The 16,122-nt window shown below is 36.5% G+C and overlaps 1 protein-coding gene across 1 annotated transcript in view; it reads right to left on the bottom strand.

Moving 5' to 3' along the window:
- Positions 1-559: 559 nt before the first annotated feature.
- The window catches only part of LOC144959897 (perlucin-like protein), a 17,534-nt gene continuing 1,971 nt past the window's right edge, over positions 560-16,122 (bottom strand). Inside the window, exons 2-6 of the mRNA XM_078892740.1 lie at positions 10,885-11,050; positions 8,699-8,866; positions 6,224-6,324; positions 2,331-2,492; positions 560-720 (exon numbers count right to left, since the gene is read on the bottom strand). Of these exons, the coding sequence (XP_078748866.1) occupies positions 2,331-2,492; positions 6,224-6,324; positions 8,699-8,866; positions 10,885-11,050 (597 nt within the window). The 3' untranslated portion in view covers positions 560-720. The remainder of the gene's footprint in view (positions 721-2,330; positions 2,493-6,223; positions 6,325-8,698; positions 8,867-10,884; positions 11,051-16,122) is intronic.

Genomic DNA, 16,122 nt, shown 5'->3' with positions numbered 1-16,122 from the left:
TAACTCGTTTAGGCCACTCTAGATTTTGGCTTTACTTAAATTTTGCTCATCACCTACTAAAAATCAATGCACGGTTGTAGCGAATTTCATTATCCTGCATTAAATAGTTTTAAAGTTAAGAGGAAGTAAAACATAGTTATGGAATGGACCTCGTACTTATCAAAACTGTAGACAGATTGTCACTTAAAAGTATCACCATCACCCAGAATTGGTCCTTCTATTTGCATGTGAAACCACACTGGAAAATAAGCACCAAGTGCCTGCTGTCATAAACTTTTTTAGAGTTTAGTAATAGGCAATTTAATATATAGTTTGAGTGTTTAGAAACAGTCAGAGGGGGAAATAAAGAACAAGAAGAGGATAAGGACAATGTGTAGTAGAAGAATATGGAAGAGGAAGAGGAGGAGGAGGAGGAGCAATAAATGAAAGAGAAGGAAGAAGAGTTGAAAACGGGTAACTTTTGGTAGACACTGTTATATTCGACAAAACTGTAAGACTTAGAGCTCAGAAAACCCTAAAAATTAACAAAAAAGATGTTTTAGAACACCAAGTCTCAAACTATTTCCTCCGATCTCAAATTTTATTCATTTCCCATCAGATTTAAAAAAAATAATCTCTTGGAAACAAAACATGCCAATCAAAACTAGAATATGGATAACAAAAACAAGTTGTTTCTTTTAATTTCTGAATTTCACAAACTGAAATGAGACTGGATTGGATCTGAAATAGAAATTGTATTCATATTAAAGCCATAACCAATTGAATTATCTAGTTACATACACTTCTACACTTTCTAATAATTGAAAGACGTTGCCACTTCGAGTCGGCAATACGCTTCAACAGTCGTAACGTCACTTCCCTCGTAATGACGCATGGTAATTAGTAACTGACTCTAAACTATCGGAACAATGGCGGGCGACCTTATGAAATGTTTCTCCGACGAGCATAAAAGCGTATCCAGAGGGAAAAAAAAAACAATTATAAATCTGATAATGTGATGACCTTTACACATTCTGATCACCAGACATATGAAAAGTTCTAGCCAGCATGAAGAATAAAATGTAAAAAATGTCTTTGTTTAGAACCACGATGGCCGCCCTTACTAGCATCAGACAATTGAATCCAATTACGATGTCGATGGCAACAAAAGTCTTTAAATGGAAATAAAAAAAATGTAGTGTTTCGTAGCCGGAGTTTATCCCAGTTTCTAAAGCGTGAAACGGATAATAGCAATTTATTGCCGCCACTGGCCTAATGCAAAGTACTTTCCGCCAAATCTAAAAGATCAATCGACACCCAAAAAAAAGACTACTGGGTGGACGGTGAAGTGAAAAAAAATCTACTTCACCCGGGTTCGATCAACGTTCTCTTGCGTATGACACGAGTGCTCTACCAACTGAACTATCGGGACACCCATATAAATTAATTATTTTTTTCAAGGATAAACTTCACGCCATAATATTATGGTCAGAGACACGAACCTGTAACTTACATATCAAAAGGCTAGTCTCATACCACAAGACCACAACGTCACAATGCAATATAAAGAAAATTGTAGGATGAATTTTTGGAGATGATCTATTCTGATATTTTTATTTATGCTTTGTCTGGCACTGTTTCATACAGATCTTTTCAGATGTTTATCAATAACTTTGTAGCTATGCAACTTGATTCCATTTTATTCAATCCATTTATTTATCTGATTTCGCCAACGAGGACTTGTTTGCAGGCGTCTGATTATCCTAATTGTAGGCTCAATGTGGTTAAGGGGATATTTTCAAACCAACACAAAATATTGTCCATTACATCAACGATACACCAAGCACATGAGTGAGATTGATTTTTATTCATTTCATACCTACACATACGTTTCGCCAATAATTCACAAATAATGTTGATGACAACATACAGAAAAGAAAAGGAAAGAGTAAAAAATGGTAAATGAAATCAATAAATGATGATGGTAAAACTAATAATACTTGTAACAATGGGTAACAAAATTGGAGTAGTTCCTTCTTCCCCACCACATATAAAATAAACTTGATCTTTTTTATATTGCGTAATATCCACTAAACGTCCTGAAAGGGCTTTACAAAGGGCCCTTAGTAAACAGCATCATTTAACATGTAGAACGCCTGTAAGGAAATATTACATTTTTTTCGGACAGAGACAATGATGTTAACAGACAGGTACTCATTTTACACCTGGTTACGGTGAGTGAATGTGAGTAAAGAGTGTTTTCAAAGGACTCAAATATTCGACGAGCGAGGCATGCACCCAGGAGCTTCCGATCCGTAGTCGCATGTATAACATTGTTTCATCCAACTTACCTATTTAGACACTTCACAAACAAAGCCCATTCTTTTAGCGCATTTGTAATCATCCCAAAGTCCCAAAAATTTCCCTTTCTTTCGGTTGCCATTCATCAGCACGCATTTTTGACGATTACGAGCGTTGTTTGGTTGTCCTTTTTGCCATGGATGGTATGATCCCTGTCAATAAATGTTGAGGAGAGTTAGCTTGAATCACGTAGAGCGCCAACTAAACACCACAAAATTCGTCCCACACACTAGGACTTTTAAAGAACCTCTCTTAAAATTCCAGCAGGATGAAACAACGTTGTCGGAGAATAGTACAGAATGAGGTAAATATATATATATATATATATATATATATATATATATATATATATATTATATATATATATATATATGTATATATATATATATATATATATATATATATATATATATATATATATTAGATGTTGCATAGTTTGAAACTTGAATTTTTGGCAAAGTGCGAAAGAACAGACATTTCTCGGCATTGTGTTCTGTATTTCATGAAATAATGATAACATTGTTACTGCCATTCAAAGCAGATAATTTGTAGAAACTTGGTTTTGAGCAAAACGTCATCACAGTATATTTTTCTCATTTCAACGTGTAAGTGCACTCAGAAAAAAAAATAACTTGAATGTTTAAGGTGCAAATGTTATATTTAAAATTTGATGAAAATTTTCTGGAATAACAAAATATTATTAGGACATTTTTAATTCCGTCGAAACGTTCTTAACTTATATTCTTAGTCATATCTTAAAAGTACTTAAAGTGACGTTTGGATCAATCCCACGAGTGCTTCACATATTTATTCTTGAATGTTCAATTTACGATATCCTTCTTTATCATTTTTTATTCTTAGATTTGTCATGTTATTTTTAAATATTAAACGTAATTTTGTCCTTTATATTCTTATCTCGTTGAAACGTATTTCGCCTGTATAAATCATTTATCATTTTACATAGAAGATTTTTATTTTAAAAAGTCAAACGTTTTGAAATCTTCATAAAATGATAATAGTTTTAAAAATTGTTTCAATAAAGACGTGTTTGGTTATTATGTGAAGAATGGCAGTTTTGATTTTGTTTCAAATCCACTATTGATTGAGTCCTTGGAAAAGGTCTATTATTCAAACTGTCAAATCGTGTCCAGGCGTAAAATAATTAGTCAAGCAATGAAAGCATTGTCTTTCTTTCTTTTTCTTTTTTTTTGTATTTTAAAACTGCAATAGCGCTCAAAAGCGTCGTGTTTTGTGCACAAAATGGAAATTATGCTCTCTTTAAAGATATCAATTTTAAACAATTAATATTTCTTGACTTAAGTCAATTGGTTCCAATAATGTTCAAAAGAGGGAAAACATATTTGGTAACCGCAAAAAAACTCCTCATGTTATCATGATTTAGAAATCCTGTATATACTTTGTATACCCTTTCGTTCTTTTCTAAAAACTGATTTGACTATAGTAACAGCAAAAATATTAAGAAGCATCCCTATCATCATTTAGAGAACCAATTATAGCGAAGGAGATTTTAAATAAGATTTTGATAAGAAGTGATTTAGGTGGGACCATCAAAAGTGTATAAACAGAAGTATGCTTGAACCCCTGTGTATGAAATTTTCATACTCAATCCTAAAAAGCGTCCCCATGTTCAGGTAAAAGTCTCGTAGCGCGACTTTGTACATTTTCAATGTTAACAGACTGTCGCTTAAATAAGAGACCCCAAATACTATTTCCATACTTAGACAAGTTCTTATGATAGACTTATAATGTTGGACAAATGTTTTAAATCAAGATAGCTAAAGCTTCTGTATATAATTCCCATAAGCTTGTCCAATCACATATAATATGTTCATCAGACACAATTTATTTTCAAAGATGATCCCCAAGTCCCTTTCTGGGCATTTAGTTGGCATAACACTCATATTATTGCTACCTAAGTAATACGGGAATAAAGGGTTAGACCTAATAATCTGCATCATTCTACATTTAGTAATATTAAAGTAAAGCTAGAATTTTCAGACCAATTGTATAGCGAATTTTTATCATTTATCTAATATCATTTTTCAACGCAAACTTTATGCATCAACATTAGATAATATATCTTTATCTTTCTCTAATATTGTTGCATACATTTTGGTGTCATCAGCAAAAAATTGCAGATCATTTATATAGATAATGAACAGTAAATGACCAAGTACACTGACCTGAGGGACACCACTAGGTGCGCGTATTACGTCACAACATCTTTCACCTACTACATTTCGTTGTGTACGGCGAATTTAAAAACGATAAAACCCAGTTATAAATATTACCAGTAATTCGATAACCTTTAAGTTTCAAAACTATCATTTTGTTTGGTACAGAATCAAAAGCATTCCTGAAATCCAAATATTTAGCATCAATATTTCATCAATGCTTCTTATAAAATCAGCCATTACGTAATAACTGTTATGCAAGAGCTTCCCTTTCTAAATCCATATTGACAATTATTTAGCAATTGATTCATTTCAGGAAAAGTTACTATTTTCTCTTTAACTCTACTCTCTAAGATTATACAAATGATACAGCTAGACTGATTGGTCTGTAGTTAGATGGATCACATCGACCAACCTGTTTGAATATTGACGTAACATTTGCAAATTTCCAAACATCGGGGAGTTAAACACTAGAAAGAGATTCATCATAATAATTTATATTATAAATAGCAGACAGGAAATTTTATTTCCTTTGCAAATTTCTAAACAAAACGTGGATTTATACCGTCAGATACGATTTGTATCAAATTTCACTAATTTATTATAAACTTCAACCTCATTCACCACAATATCATTCAAACAAGTATTAATAGCTCGGCTATGAAATATAGGCATATTATCAACATTTTCTTCTGAAAATACACTTGAAAATATGTATTTAAAACAAATGCCTTTTATTTTATCATTACCCGATTTATACCCGTGTGGGATAGTTTACCAATCCCGTTTTTAACTTCAACTTTACTATTATCCCCTTTACATATAACTTCTCACAGACCCGATTTTTTTCTCAAAAATTTAATCTTTTTGTTTTATAAGATGTTTTCTCATATTTCTGTGTGTTGCAGAGGCTTTAACATTTTCTTTTGAGTGATACTTTAAATTTAAAAAAAAATATTGTATATGATTTTTTATTACAACTGTTTTAACACCACGAGACACCAATAGAGGTTTTATTTATTTTCTTATATACCCCGAGAGGGATAACATATGACTCTATCTCTTTTAGTGTATTCTTTAAATAGTTCCAATCCATTTGAACATCCATCTCAACGTAATTGGACCAATCCAGTTCTGCCAAACGCCTACAACCCTCTTCATAGTTTCCTTAATAACAGTAATAAACTTTCTTTGCATTCATTCTAAAAACGTTTAATGAAGCACCTGAAAAATTCAATTTCAAAAATGCTGATTGTTGAAATTCTAAGATTCTAAAATTCAAAAATCATATCTACTAACGAAGAAAAAATACTCAAACTATTTTAAAACGATTGACGTCAATTTTAATTCTAGCTAGAAGCTTATATTACCCTGACAAGATGGCGTACTTATTGTATGGAATTGTAGCCCAATCTTTTCTTCCATTTCAAATGAAATTGCTATTATAGGAAAAACGTCTTCAAAATAGCACGGTAATTTTCAAACAGTAAAATTTTTAAAGTCAAATTTTGTACACGAGCAGTCTTGTGCCATGCACTATGAAATATCATCTAAGGTACTTTTTTCATTGATGATGATGATGATGATGATGATGATGATGATGATGATGCTGATGATGATGATGATGATGATGCCAATACGGACATGACGACGAGGATGATTGTGATAACAATAATAGGTTTACTTACCATCTTAGTATCATCAAGATAAGCGAAATCGAAGCCTTTCTGCCCTTTCTGGTTAGAAAGGTTGATGAGTCCGATCCAATATTTTAATCTTCCAAGTTTTTCTAAAGCAGGAAAAGAGAGTAAGCAGAATGCATCGTAGTGTTATGAGATCAATGAGACAATGTATTTTTGTGGTACTTTTGTGAGGGTATGTGGTCTAGTGGTATGATCCTCGCTTTCGGATCGGAAGGTCCTGGGTTCGAGCTTCGCTCCGAGCATAGGTCTTGGAGAAGTCTCTTTACTCACATTGTCTAAACGTGCTTAGGTGTAAAATGAGTACCTAGCCGTTAAGGGCATTGTCTCTGTTCGAAAAATAAACTTTAATATCGCCTAACACGCGTCATGTTCCCGTCCTATATGTTAAATGTTGATGTTGGCCAGTGACCCCTTGTAAAGCGCTTTGAGCACGTTTAGTGGATATTGCCTTAGATAAAAGCTCAAAAATGTACACCTCAGGACGTTAATTCAACTTGTTTTTAGTCTATAGACATCCTTGTTTTGGGGTAATAATATAGGTTGCACGTGCCTGGTGTGCTCCAAGGCGATATACTTTCCCCAATCGCTTTCATTACCGGCCTCATACACATCTTCAGAATTCATGATAATCCAAATGCCGGAGTTAATGTCTGCTTGCCACCCAACCAGGTCTCAATAAGCTCCCTCGAGTATGCCGCCGACGATAGTCTCCTAGAGGAAAACTCCCAAGAACGTATATCATGCATAGCCTCAGGTTCGAGAGAAGATACAGCTATGGAAATCTCTATACCAAAAACCAAAGCTCTGCACATCCACAAGGAAATCAGATTCTTGGAAACAACAGATGACAGCATTGCAGCCATGGGATTTAAACACGTATGCCCTTACTGTGAACGAGACTTTTCAAACAAGAGAGGCCTTGCTATTTATCAAGGCCGGTGTTGGGATGGTGGAAAGACTGTAAGATCGCGCAACTGATCTCTCGCGGACCTAATTGTCCAAAAACAAAAACGCAAAGACAAGGAAAGCGAACTTCCTCGTGTGACTATCGAAGGTGTAAAATTAGACAATGTCTACTCCTTTGAATACATTGGTAGTCGTATCCAGTGCGATGGTGACGAGAGGGCTGATGTTGACTACAGAATGTCAATAGAACGAACAACATTCAACTCTCTATCCCATATGTGGTCCGATCACCGTCTGTCCCGCGGAAAGAAAATCAAGTTGTATGTCTCTAGTGTCTGCTCTGTCTCCACACATGGTTACGAGTCTTGGCGACTTACAGAGGGTGTAACGAAAACTGTGAATGGCTTCAACAGCCGATGCCTTTCAAGCATTACTAGAGAGGACTACAGAGAAACCGCAAAACGCCCCTAATTCGACCTTGTAACTACAGAGATGAGACGCAGGCTTCGCTTTGCGGTAATATCTTACGCATGAACGCAGACTGCCTCCTTCGTCGAACTGTTATTACCTACTTGAAGAGCTCGACAACTGACCAGCAGGCACTCTACTACATGGGCTGGATTCTATGCCCATTGACGAAATCGTGACTCTAGCCAGGAATAGACGTGCTTGGTCCCAATATGTGGATTCCCTGTGACCGTGACACTTTTATGCTGATGTAGCATAGCACCTTATTGGTGCCGTACTACTACTACTACTACTACTACTACTACTACTAATATAATAATAATAATAATAAAAATAATAATAAAATAATAATAATAATAATAATAATAATAATAATAATAATAATAATAATAATAATAATAATAATAATAAATAATAATAATAATAATAATAATAATAATAATAAATAATAATAATAAAAATAGATCTTTATTGTCCATAAATATGGCAATTTGTCATTTAGTTACACTTGTTATAACGTTAAACGATAACTGTAACATTGAACAGATATTTCACTCCTACTTATTTTCTCTCTCTCTCTCTCTCTCTCTCTCTCTCTCTCTCTCTCTCTCTCTCTCTCTCTCTATCTGAAACTCATACGTACATAGATTGCACGACAATGCGCAATAACGATTATTAAATAAAAACCAGTATAGCTGTTTCAAAACAGGAACACAATTCTCTATAAATATGTCGGCTGATTAATGGCTTTGAACGCAAAATGTTCTGTATTGACTTTTTTTTTAAATTGAGCTTTTTTTATACAGCACAATATCCACTAAACTGCTCAAAGCGCTTTACAAGGGGTTCCTGGTCAACGACAACATTTAACTATATAGGACGGGAATGACACCTATTAGGCGATACTACAATTGTTTTCGAACAGAGACAACGCTGTTAACGGTCAGGTCCTCATTTGACACCTGAGTTGGGTGAGAGAATGTGAGTAAAGAGCCTTTTCCAAGGAACTCAGGAATTTCCGATCCGAAAGCGAGTGTCATACCACAAGACCACACTTTATATATAATATCTAAAAAAAATAATTACCGTTCACAAAACTGTTTTTCTTCTCATCTTTAATGGTTACAAGGTCTCCTCCTTCCTCTTTACACACCTCTCGAGCTGTTTCAAAATTTTTACGAGATTCGAAGACCTTGACACACGTGTCGTCTGCCTGATATTCACTCCACCCCTCTGGACAGGACGATGCGACTTCTGGAAGAATGGCATGAAAAAAAAAGAGAAAAAGGCTTAATCGCTTTTATTGCAATTAGAATCAGCGTATATATCTGGTTATAGTTACATTAATTGGATGAAAAAAGAATGTTTTAATTAAAATTATAAAATTAAGCTGATAAAAAAAGGAATGAACACAAAATAAAATACAAGCTTCCAAATAGGAGAAAATATCGAACACGGAACGTTTCGGACTCAAAACCCTTCTTACACCAATAACAAAAGCATTTTTTCTATTAGATGAAGAAAACTTTGAGCACGAAATGTTCTGTGTTTTTTGGTATTCTGTTCATTTTTTATGCTGTTTTATTCATTTGTGTTTATTACAAATTCGCAGCACAAAGTTTCTAGCAGCTTAGTGTCATTTCATTTTTTTTTCATTCATCCCATGATCTGATGATCGTCTGAGGGATACTAGGGATACAGCTCTCACCACTTCCCGCCATTCTTCTCTATTGTTGGCCTTCTCAAAGCGTTCTTCCATCTTCATTACTGTGTTGTTTTTTTCTTGATATTGTCCATCCAAACTTTCCTTTGTCTTCCTCTTCTTATTCCTCCAAGGGTGCCCTCCATCACCGTTCTGCATTAACCTTCATGCCTCACATTGTGGCCAAACCATGGCAGTTTCCTCTTCCAGTACGTCTTTATTGGACCTGTGTTCTGTCAACCGCAGAAGTTTTCGATAACTTTTTATCTCAAAAGCAGAGATTCTGCGTTTTAATTCCGCAGTTAATGTCAATGATTCGCAGCCGTATAGTAAGATGGACAGTACCAGTGAATTGTACAGTTCAATGTGTTATTTGTCACTTTTACTTAAATGAAAGAGTTAAAGTCTTTTAAAGTTTAAGAAACAACAACCTTCACTCTAAATTAATGAATCCAGTGGGGCTCAGTGGCTCAGCGGATGGTATATTGTCTTGTCACAATAGTCAAGCAATGTTTACTGTGATCAGTTCCCGGATTGGTGAGAATGAAACATAAATGAGCTTTTAGACATATATTTCATTCAACTCGGGTGTGAATGAGTTCCTGGTAACTGGTAGTGGCGTTTATTGTAAAAGTGTTAGTATGAAAGTACTTTAACAGGCGACTGGTACTATATAAAATGGAAATATTTTTCCATAGTCTGCTCGAGGAATAAACGAAACATTGTGAAACGCTTGGAGCATGTTTGTCCGTGCAAATTCGCTTTTAAACGATTTATTCATATATTATTAAATTTGTCTCTCAAGCAATGATAGGCATCTATAAGATACGCTTGAAATTGAGTTCGAAGAGGCAGACAACAACACCATGACAAAAAAGCGAATCATATAAAAACTTTGTTTACAATTAATCAAAAAGATAATTAAATTGGCCAATTTGAAAATAATTATATAATCAACTATGGCCAAGGCCTCGTGCTGAAATTCAAAAGCCTGTCTTGTTGGATAACAGCATAATTGGGAAAAATACAACAGCTGCACATTTCGATTTTATCTCAATATGCGGGTGAATATTGGAATTCTGAACGTGGGTGCATAGCAGATATCCGACAAAATACAATATAGATAGTATGCGCTTGGCTAAGAAGCTCATAACATTGCCATCCGGAAGTATAACGGACCAACACACAAAACTGTGTGTATCCATTACCGTTTATAGTCAGGTTAATACAGTTCAGTATAACTCATAAACGCGGATGGCAAGAATCAATAACAAAGACCGGAGTGACGTCATCTTCGAACTATCTATAGACGTCTAGTAGGTTTGTGTTATTGTGCGTCATGTGGATTGTAATAAGGTAGACAGTGCAATTTTGACCATTGGTAATAATGTCTTTTACTCTCAATTAGAAAAAAAATATGGTCTTAAAATTGCTACGAATTGCTACAAATATTTATAATTAATTTGTAATAGTACCAAAACCAACGCTGACTCCTACTTTCAGTGTATTTCTCTTTGCCTAATTCTCTCGTTGTTCTACTTTGAACTATAAAATTACTCTCTTTTCTTACCTTTTTCAAAGGGGGCGCGTTCACACAGGAAATGAATCATGATATTGCAGCTAGAGTCATCCCAACGTCCTCTTATACGATCACTATATTTTTTACCGTACATTCCCACACACAGTTCAGAGTCTTTTAAATTATCGGGTTGGGATTTTCTCCAGTTTGTGTAAACCTGGTGTAATATAGAGATCAAGGAATTATGATGTGGACGTTATGGGTTTCCCCTTTATCAACAAAACACTATGAATGAAACACTAAGTACGAATGGGATATGTGTGAATCGCCCTTAAAGGTTCATTCATCGTGTTTTGTTGATAAAAGGCAAACATGAAACGAAAATCTATAGATAGTAGGCCTTTGGCTAAGTAACTCACAACATTGTCTTCCGGAAATATAACGGAATAACACACAAAACGATGTGTAACTATGAAGGTTTATAGACGGGTCAATAAGATTAGTGAGATTTACTCGTCAAGATGGATGGCAAAAAGCAATAACAAAGAGAACCGAGTGACGTCAACTTTGTTCTATCTATAATAGTATCTAGCTCTCTGTTAAAAATGGGTCGTAAATCTTAGGGATCGAATGAAATCGATTAAACATTTTTTTACACAGCCATTGTAAAATCGAACTTAACCGCAAGAAATTTGGTGTTCTGTATCAGAACGTTAAAAATGTTAACGAACTGGCTAATTTTCATAGCAGATAGTAGTCTGGTTTTTCCTGTTGTCGAAACACACATACACAGGCAGACAGACAGGCCGTAGCAATCGTTAACTTATAGATAGTATGCACTTGGCGAAGAAGCTCATACCCCTGCAATCCGGAAGTATAACGGGCCAACACAGTAAAGTCTGTTTAACCATGAGCTTTTATACTGTGGATAATACAGTTAAGTGAGAATTACTCAAAAACTTGTGTGGCAAAATAAAAACAATAACAAAGACCCAACTTCATTCTATCTATAGATAGTATGCAGATGACGTCACTCAGGCCTTTGTTATTGTTTTTGCCATCCGCGTTTGTGAGTTGTTCTCACTAAACTGTATTAACCAGACTATAAAAGTTCATGGTTACACAGAGTTTGTGTGTTGGTCCGTTATGCTTCCGGATGTTAATGTTGTGAACTCCTTGGCCAAGCGCATTCTATCTATAGATAGAACGAAGTTGACGTCACACTGGTCTTTGTTATTGTTTTTTTTTTGCCATCCGCGTTTATGAGTAATACTCACTAAACGGTATTATCCACACTATAAACGTTCATGATTACACATAGTTCGTGTGTTGATCCTTTATACTTCCGGATGGCAATGTTATGAACTTATTAGCCAAGCGCATTATATAGATAGTATGCAGATGACGTCACTCAGGCCTTTGTTATTGTTTTTGCCATCCGCGTTTGTGAGTTGTTCTCAATAAACTGTATTAACCAGACTATAAAAGTTCATGGTTACACAGAGTTTGTGTGTTGGTCCGTTATACTTCCGGATGGCAAATCTATACATAGCCTGACACGAGAGCCGACTCGGACTTATAGTATGACGTCACTTTCTATGTTTTTTTGCACCGTCTAGAAGAGCTGAAGGAAACACGCGATTCCAGTGGTTGACCTATTGAATACAACTCACGATTTTTTTCTTTTGTGGCCAAATACTTGTCTTTTGGTCAGTGTCGGGCTATGTTAACCAAGTCTACGGACAGACAGACTTGCTCTATCTATTATTAATATAGATAGTATGCAGATGACGTCACTCAGGCCTTTGTTATTGTTTTTTTGCCATCTGCGTTTATGAGTAATTCTCACTAAACTGTATGAACCAGACTATTTTTAATTCAGAAAAGTGAGTGGAGCAGGCACTTATGTTGGTAACAACAAGATATGAAGTGAGTAGAAAAGTGCCAGAAGACAATAGAGAATGAAAATTTTTCGCGGCGGTGGTGGGGTTTGAACCTGCGACCTTATTGGTACGACAACTCCGCCTGGCAGGTGAGAGCGTGGCTCTACCGTGTGAGCTATCGACGAACACAAAAATATTCGTTTCAAACTCAAAGTCATTACTAGATCCCTCTCTCACCCACTTCTTGAGACCGCCGATTCGTTCGTACACCACCATCGCGAATAATTTTGACCAGCAGTTAAGCTTAATAGCCAATATTCTCAACACAAACATATAACATAGAAACGATTGAGACATTGAGTCTGCTCCGGTGTATGGGGTGAATTTTTAATTCAGAAAAGTGAGTGGAGCAGGCACTTATGTTGGTAACAACAAGATATGAAGTGAATAGAAAAGTGCCAGAAGACAATAGAGAATGAAAATTTTTCGCGGCGGTGGTGGGGTTTGAACCTGCGACCTTTTTGGTACGACAACTCCGCCTGGCAGGTGAGAGCGTGGCTCTACCGTGTGAGCTATCGACGAACACAAAAATATTCGTTTCAAACTCAAAGTCATTACTAGATCCCTCTCTCACCCACTTCTTGAGACCGCCGATTCGTTCGTACACCACCATCGCGAATAATTTTGACCAGCAGTTAAGCTTAATAGCCAATATTCTCAACACAAACATATAACATAGAAACGATTGAGACATTGAGTATGCTCCGGTGTATGGGTGAATTTTTAATTCAGAAAAGTGAGTGGAGCAGGCACTTATGTTGGTAACAACAAGATATGAAGTGAATAGAAAAGTGCCAGAAGACAATAGAGAATGAAAATTTTTCGCGGCGGTGGTGGGTTTGAACCTGCGACCTTATTGGTACGACAACTCCGCATACACCGGAGCATACTCAATGTCTCAATCGTTTCTATGTTATATGTTTGTGTTGAGAATATTGGTTATTAAGCTTAACTGCTGGTCAAAATTATTCGCGATGGTGGTGTACGAACGAATCGGCGGTCTCAAGAAGTGGGTGAGAGAGGGATCTAGTAATGACTTTGAGTTTGAAACGAATATTTTTGTGTTCGTCGATAGCTCACACGGTAGAGCCACGCTCTCACCTGCCAGGCGGAGTTGTCGTACCAATAAGGTCGCAGGTTCAAACCCCACCACCGCCGCGAAAAATTTTCATTCTCTATTGTCTTCTGGCACTTTTCTATTCACTTCATATCTTGTTGTTACCAACATAAGTGCCTGCTCCACTCACTTTTCTGAATTAAAAATTCACCCCATACACCGGAGCATACTCAATGTCTCAATCGTTTCTATGTTATATGTTTGTGTTGAGAATATTGGCTATTAAGCTTAACTGCTGGTCAAAATTATTCGCGATGGTGGTGTACGAACGAATCGGCGGTCTCAAGAAGTGGGTGAGAGAGGGATCTAGTAATGACTTTGAGTTTGAAACGAATATTTTTGTGTTCGTCGATAGCTCACACGGTAGAGCCACGCTCTCACCTGCCAGACGGAGTTGTCGTACCAATAAGGTCGCAGGTTCAAACCCCACCACCGCCGCGAAAAATTTTTATTCTCTATTGTCTTCTGGCACTTTTCTATTCACTTCATATCTTGTTATTAACCAGACTATAAAAGTTCATGGCTACACAGAGTTCGTGTGTTGGTCCGTTATACTTCTGGATGGCAATGTTGTGAACTCTTTGGCCAAGCGCATTCTATCTATAGAGTAAATACAAAGTAAGTGCGGATTTATGCTATGCGTTTATGTTAAATTCTCAAATCTGCCAACCGACTGTAACGTACAAACACAGGATGTGTAACCTTTAACGATTATAGTCTGTTTGATAGAGTAAAAACTAATTATCACTATCTTTGAAAACAATAACAAAGAGTTGAGTGCCGTCAATTTTGTTCCATCTATAGTAAAACACTTCAGAATTCGGTTCTTATACAATCCGACTATACTAATTTCATCCTTATACTTGATAACGTTTGTGATATGTAACCCTTCGCCTCAAAACGGTATTAAGTCGGGTTAGTAAAGATGTTGAAAATTGAATTTATAGCCAGAAATATCAGAATTGTGTTGAGTTTATATGATTTATTGAGGAGAATGGAAAACAGATTTTAAGGTGCTAATGCCAACAATTTATATTTTGGACCGGTTTAACATATAATTCGGCTTTTAAGCATATGGTTCGTTCCGACATAATACCGTTTTGAGACTTGGCTCCCATAAAGCAAAGTGGTATTTAAAAATACTGCGGTGCATTGAAAAAGCATTTTAAAGATTCTGACCAGAAAAATCGAACTTTAAATATTGATCGATATGACGATTCGGGCCGCTCCTGGAGAGTCTGTAGAGACTGGCAGCCCGAAACGTCAACGCAAAGAAAAGACTAGGAAGGAAAGATAGAGGGAACTCGTTGATAAGTTCCCTCGGAGTGGAAGATCAGGCCACTGCACTGAGTCTAGCCTGATCAGATGGAAGAGAAAGAAAGAGAAAGCTCGTGTTTCAGAACTAAATAGTAACAATGACAAAATAAAAATAAAATAGATAAAAATAAAATAAATAAAATTCCCTTTATTCGTCCCCAAGAGGAAATTTATCTTTAGGGTCTATTCCAAGGGAAGACTGTAATAACCCAGGCGTCAGCCGCAGTGCAGCGCCGCAAAGTGAGCTAGGGCTAGGTGACTTGCTCAAGGCCACACAACGCAGCGGTGGGTGATCGAACTCGTTACCTTTTGGGTACGAAGCAAACGCTGCCCGCAAGCAGGAAAGGAAATCGAGATTAACAAACACGATACATTTATTACGGAAACTAAATTACTTTTACAACAGAAATAGGGAATGAGATTAGCGGAAGAGTAGCGTCCCTTGATTGGACGTCACCTTACAGAGAGAACGTCAATTTGGTTTTGAAGTGTCTCAAGCCGCTTTCGCCGGGAGCGAGGACAAGAGACGCATGCGCACAACCAACATGACGTTCTCTCTCTAATAACTTTTCTGCCGGTGACGTCACATAATATGGGTGACGTCCAATCAAGGGACGCTACTCTTCCGCTAACCTCATTCCCTATTGGAACGACACAACTCTTATTATCCATGCATTCTTTCTCCCGACATCCACGAATAAGAAACACCACTACTATAGTAAAATGGTATAAAACAGGACCGCTGGAAAGGCGGTATTCTGTTCAGCTGGAACGAAACTTACAAGAACTCCATCTGGTTTCCTCGCGCCTCGCTTATATACCCCCAGGTTCGAACCCTCAGGTTGGTTAAATGAGGTGTTCAGAATACCTAGCAACCCTGGGAAGGTTCGGTCAACTCCGGGGGCTCGTTCG

Source organism: Berghia stephanieae, chromosome 14 (assembly GCF_034508935.2).
Source record: "Berghia stephanieae isolate SIO BIC M18660-M18661 chromosome 14, UCSD_Bste_1.3, whole genome shotgun sequence".
Lineage (NCBI taxonomy): Eukaryota > Metazoa > Mollusca > Gastropoda > Nudibranchia > Aeolidiidae > Berghia > Berghia stephanieae.
This window is presented reverse-complemented; position numbering and strand designations above follow the sequence as displayed.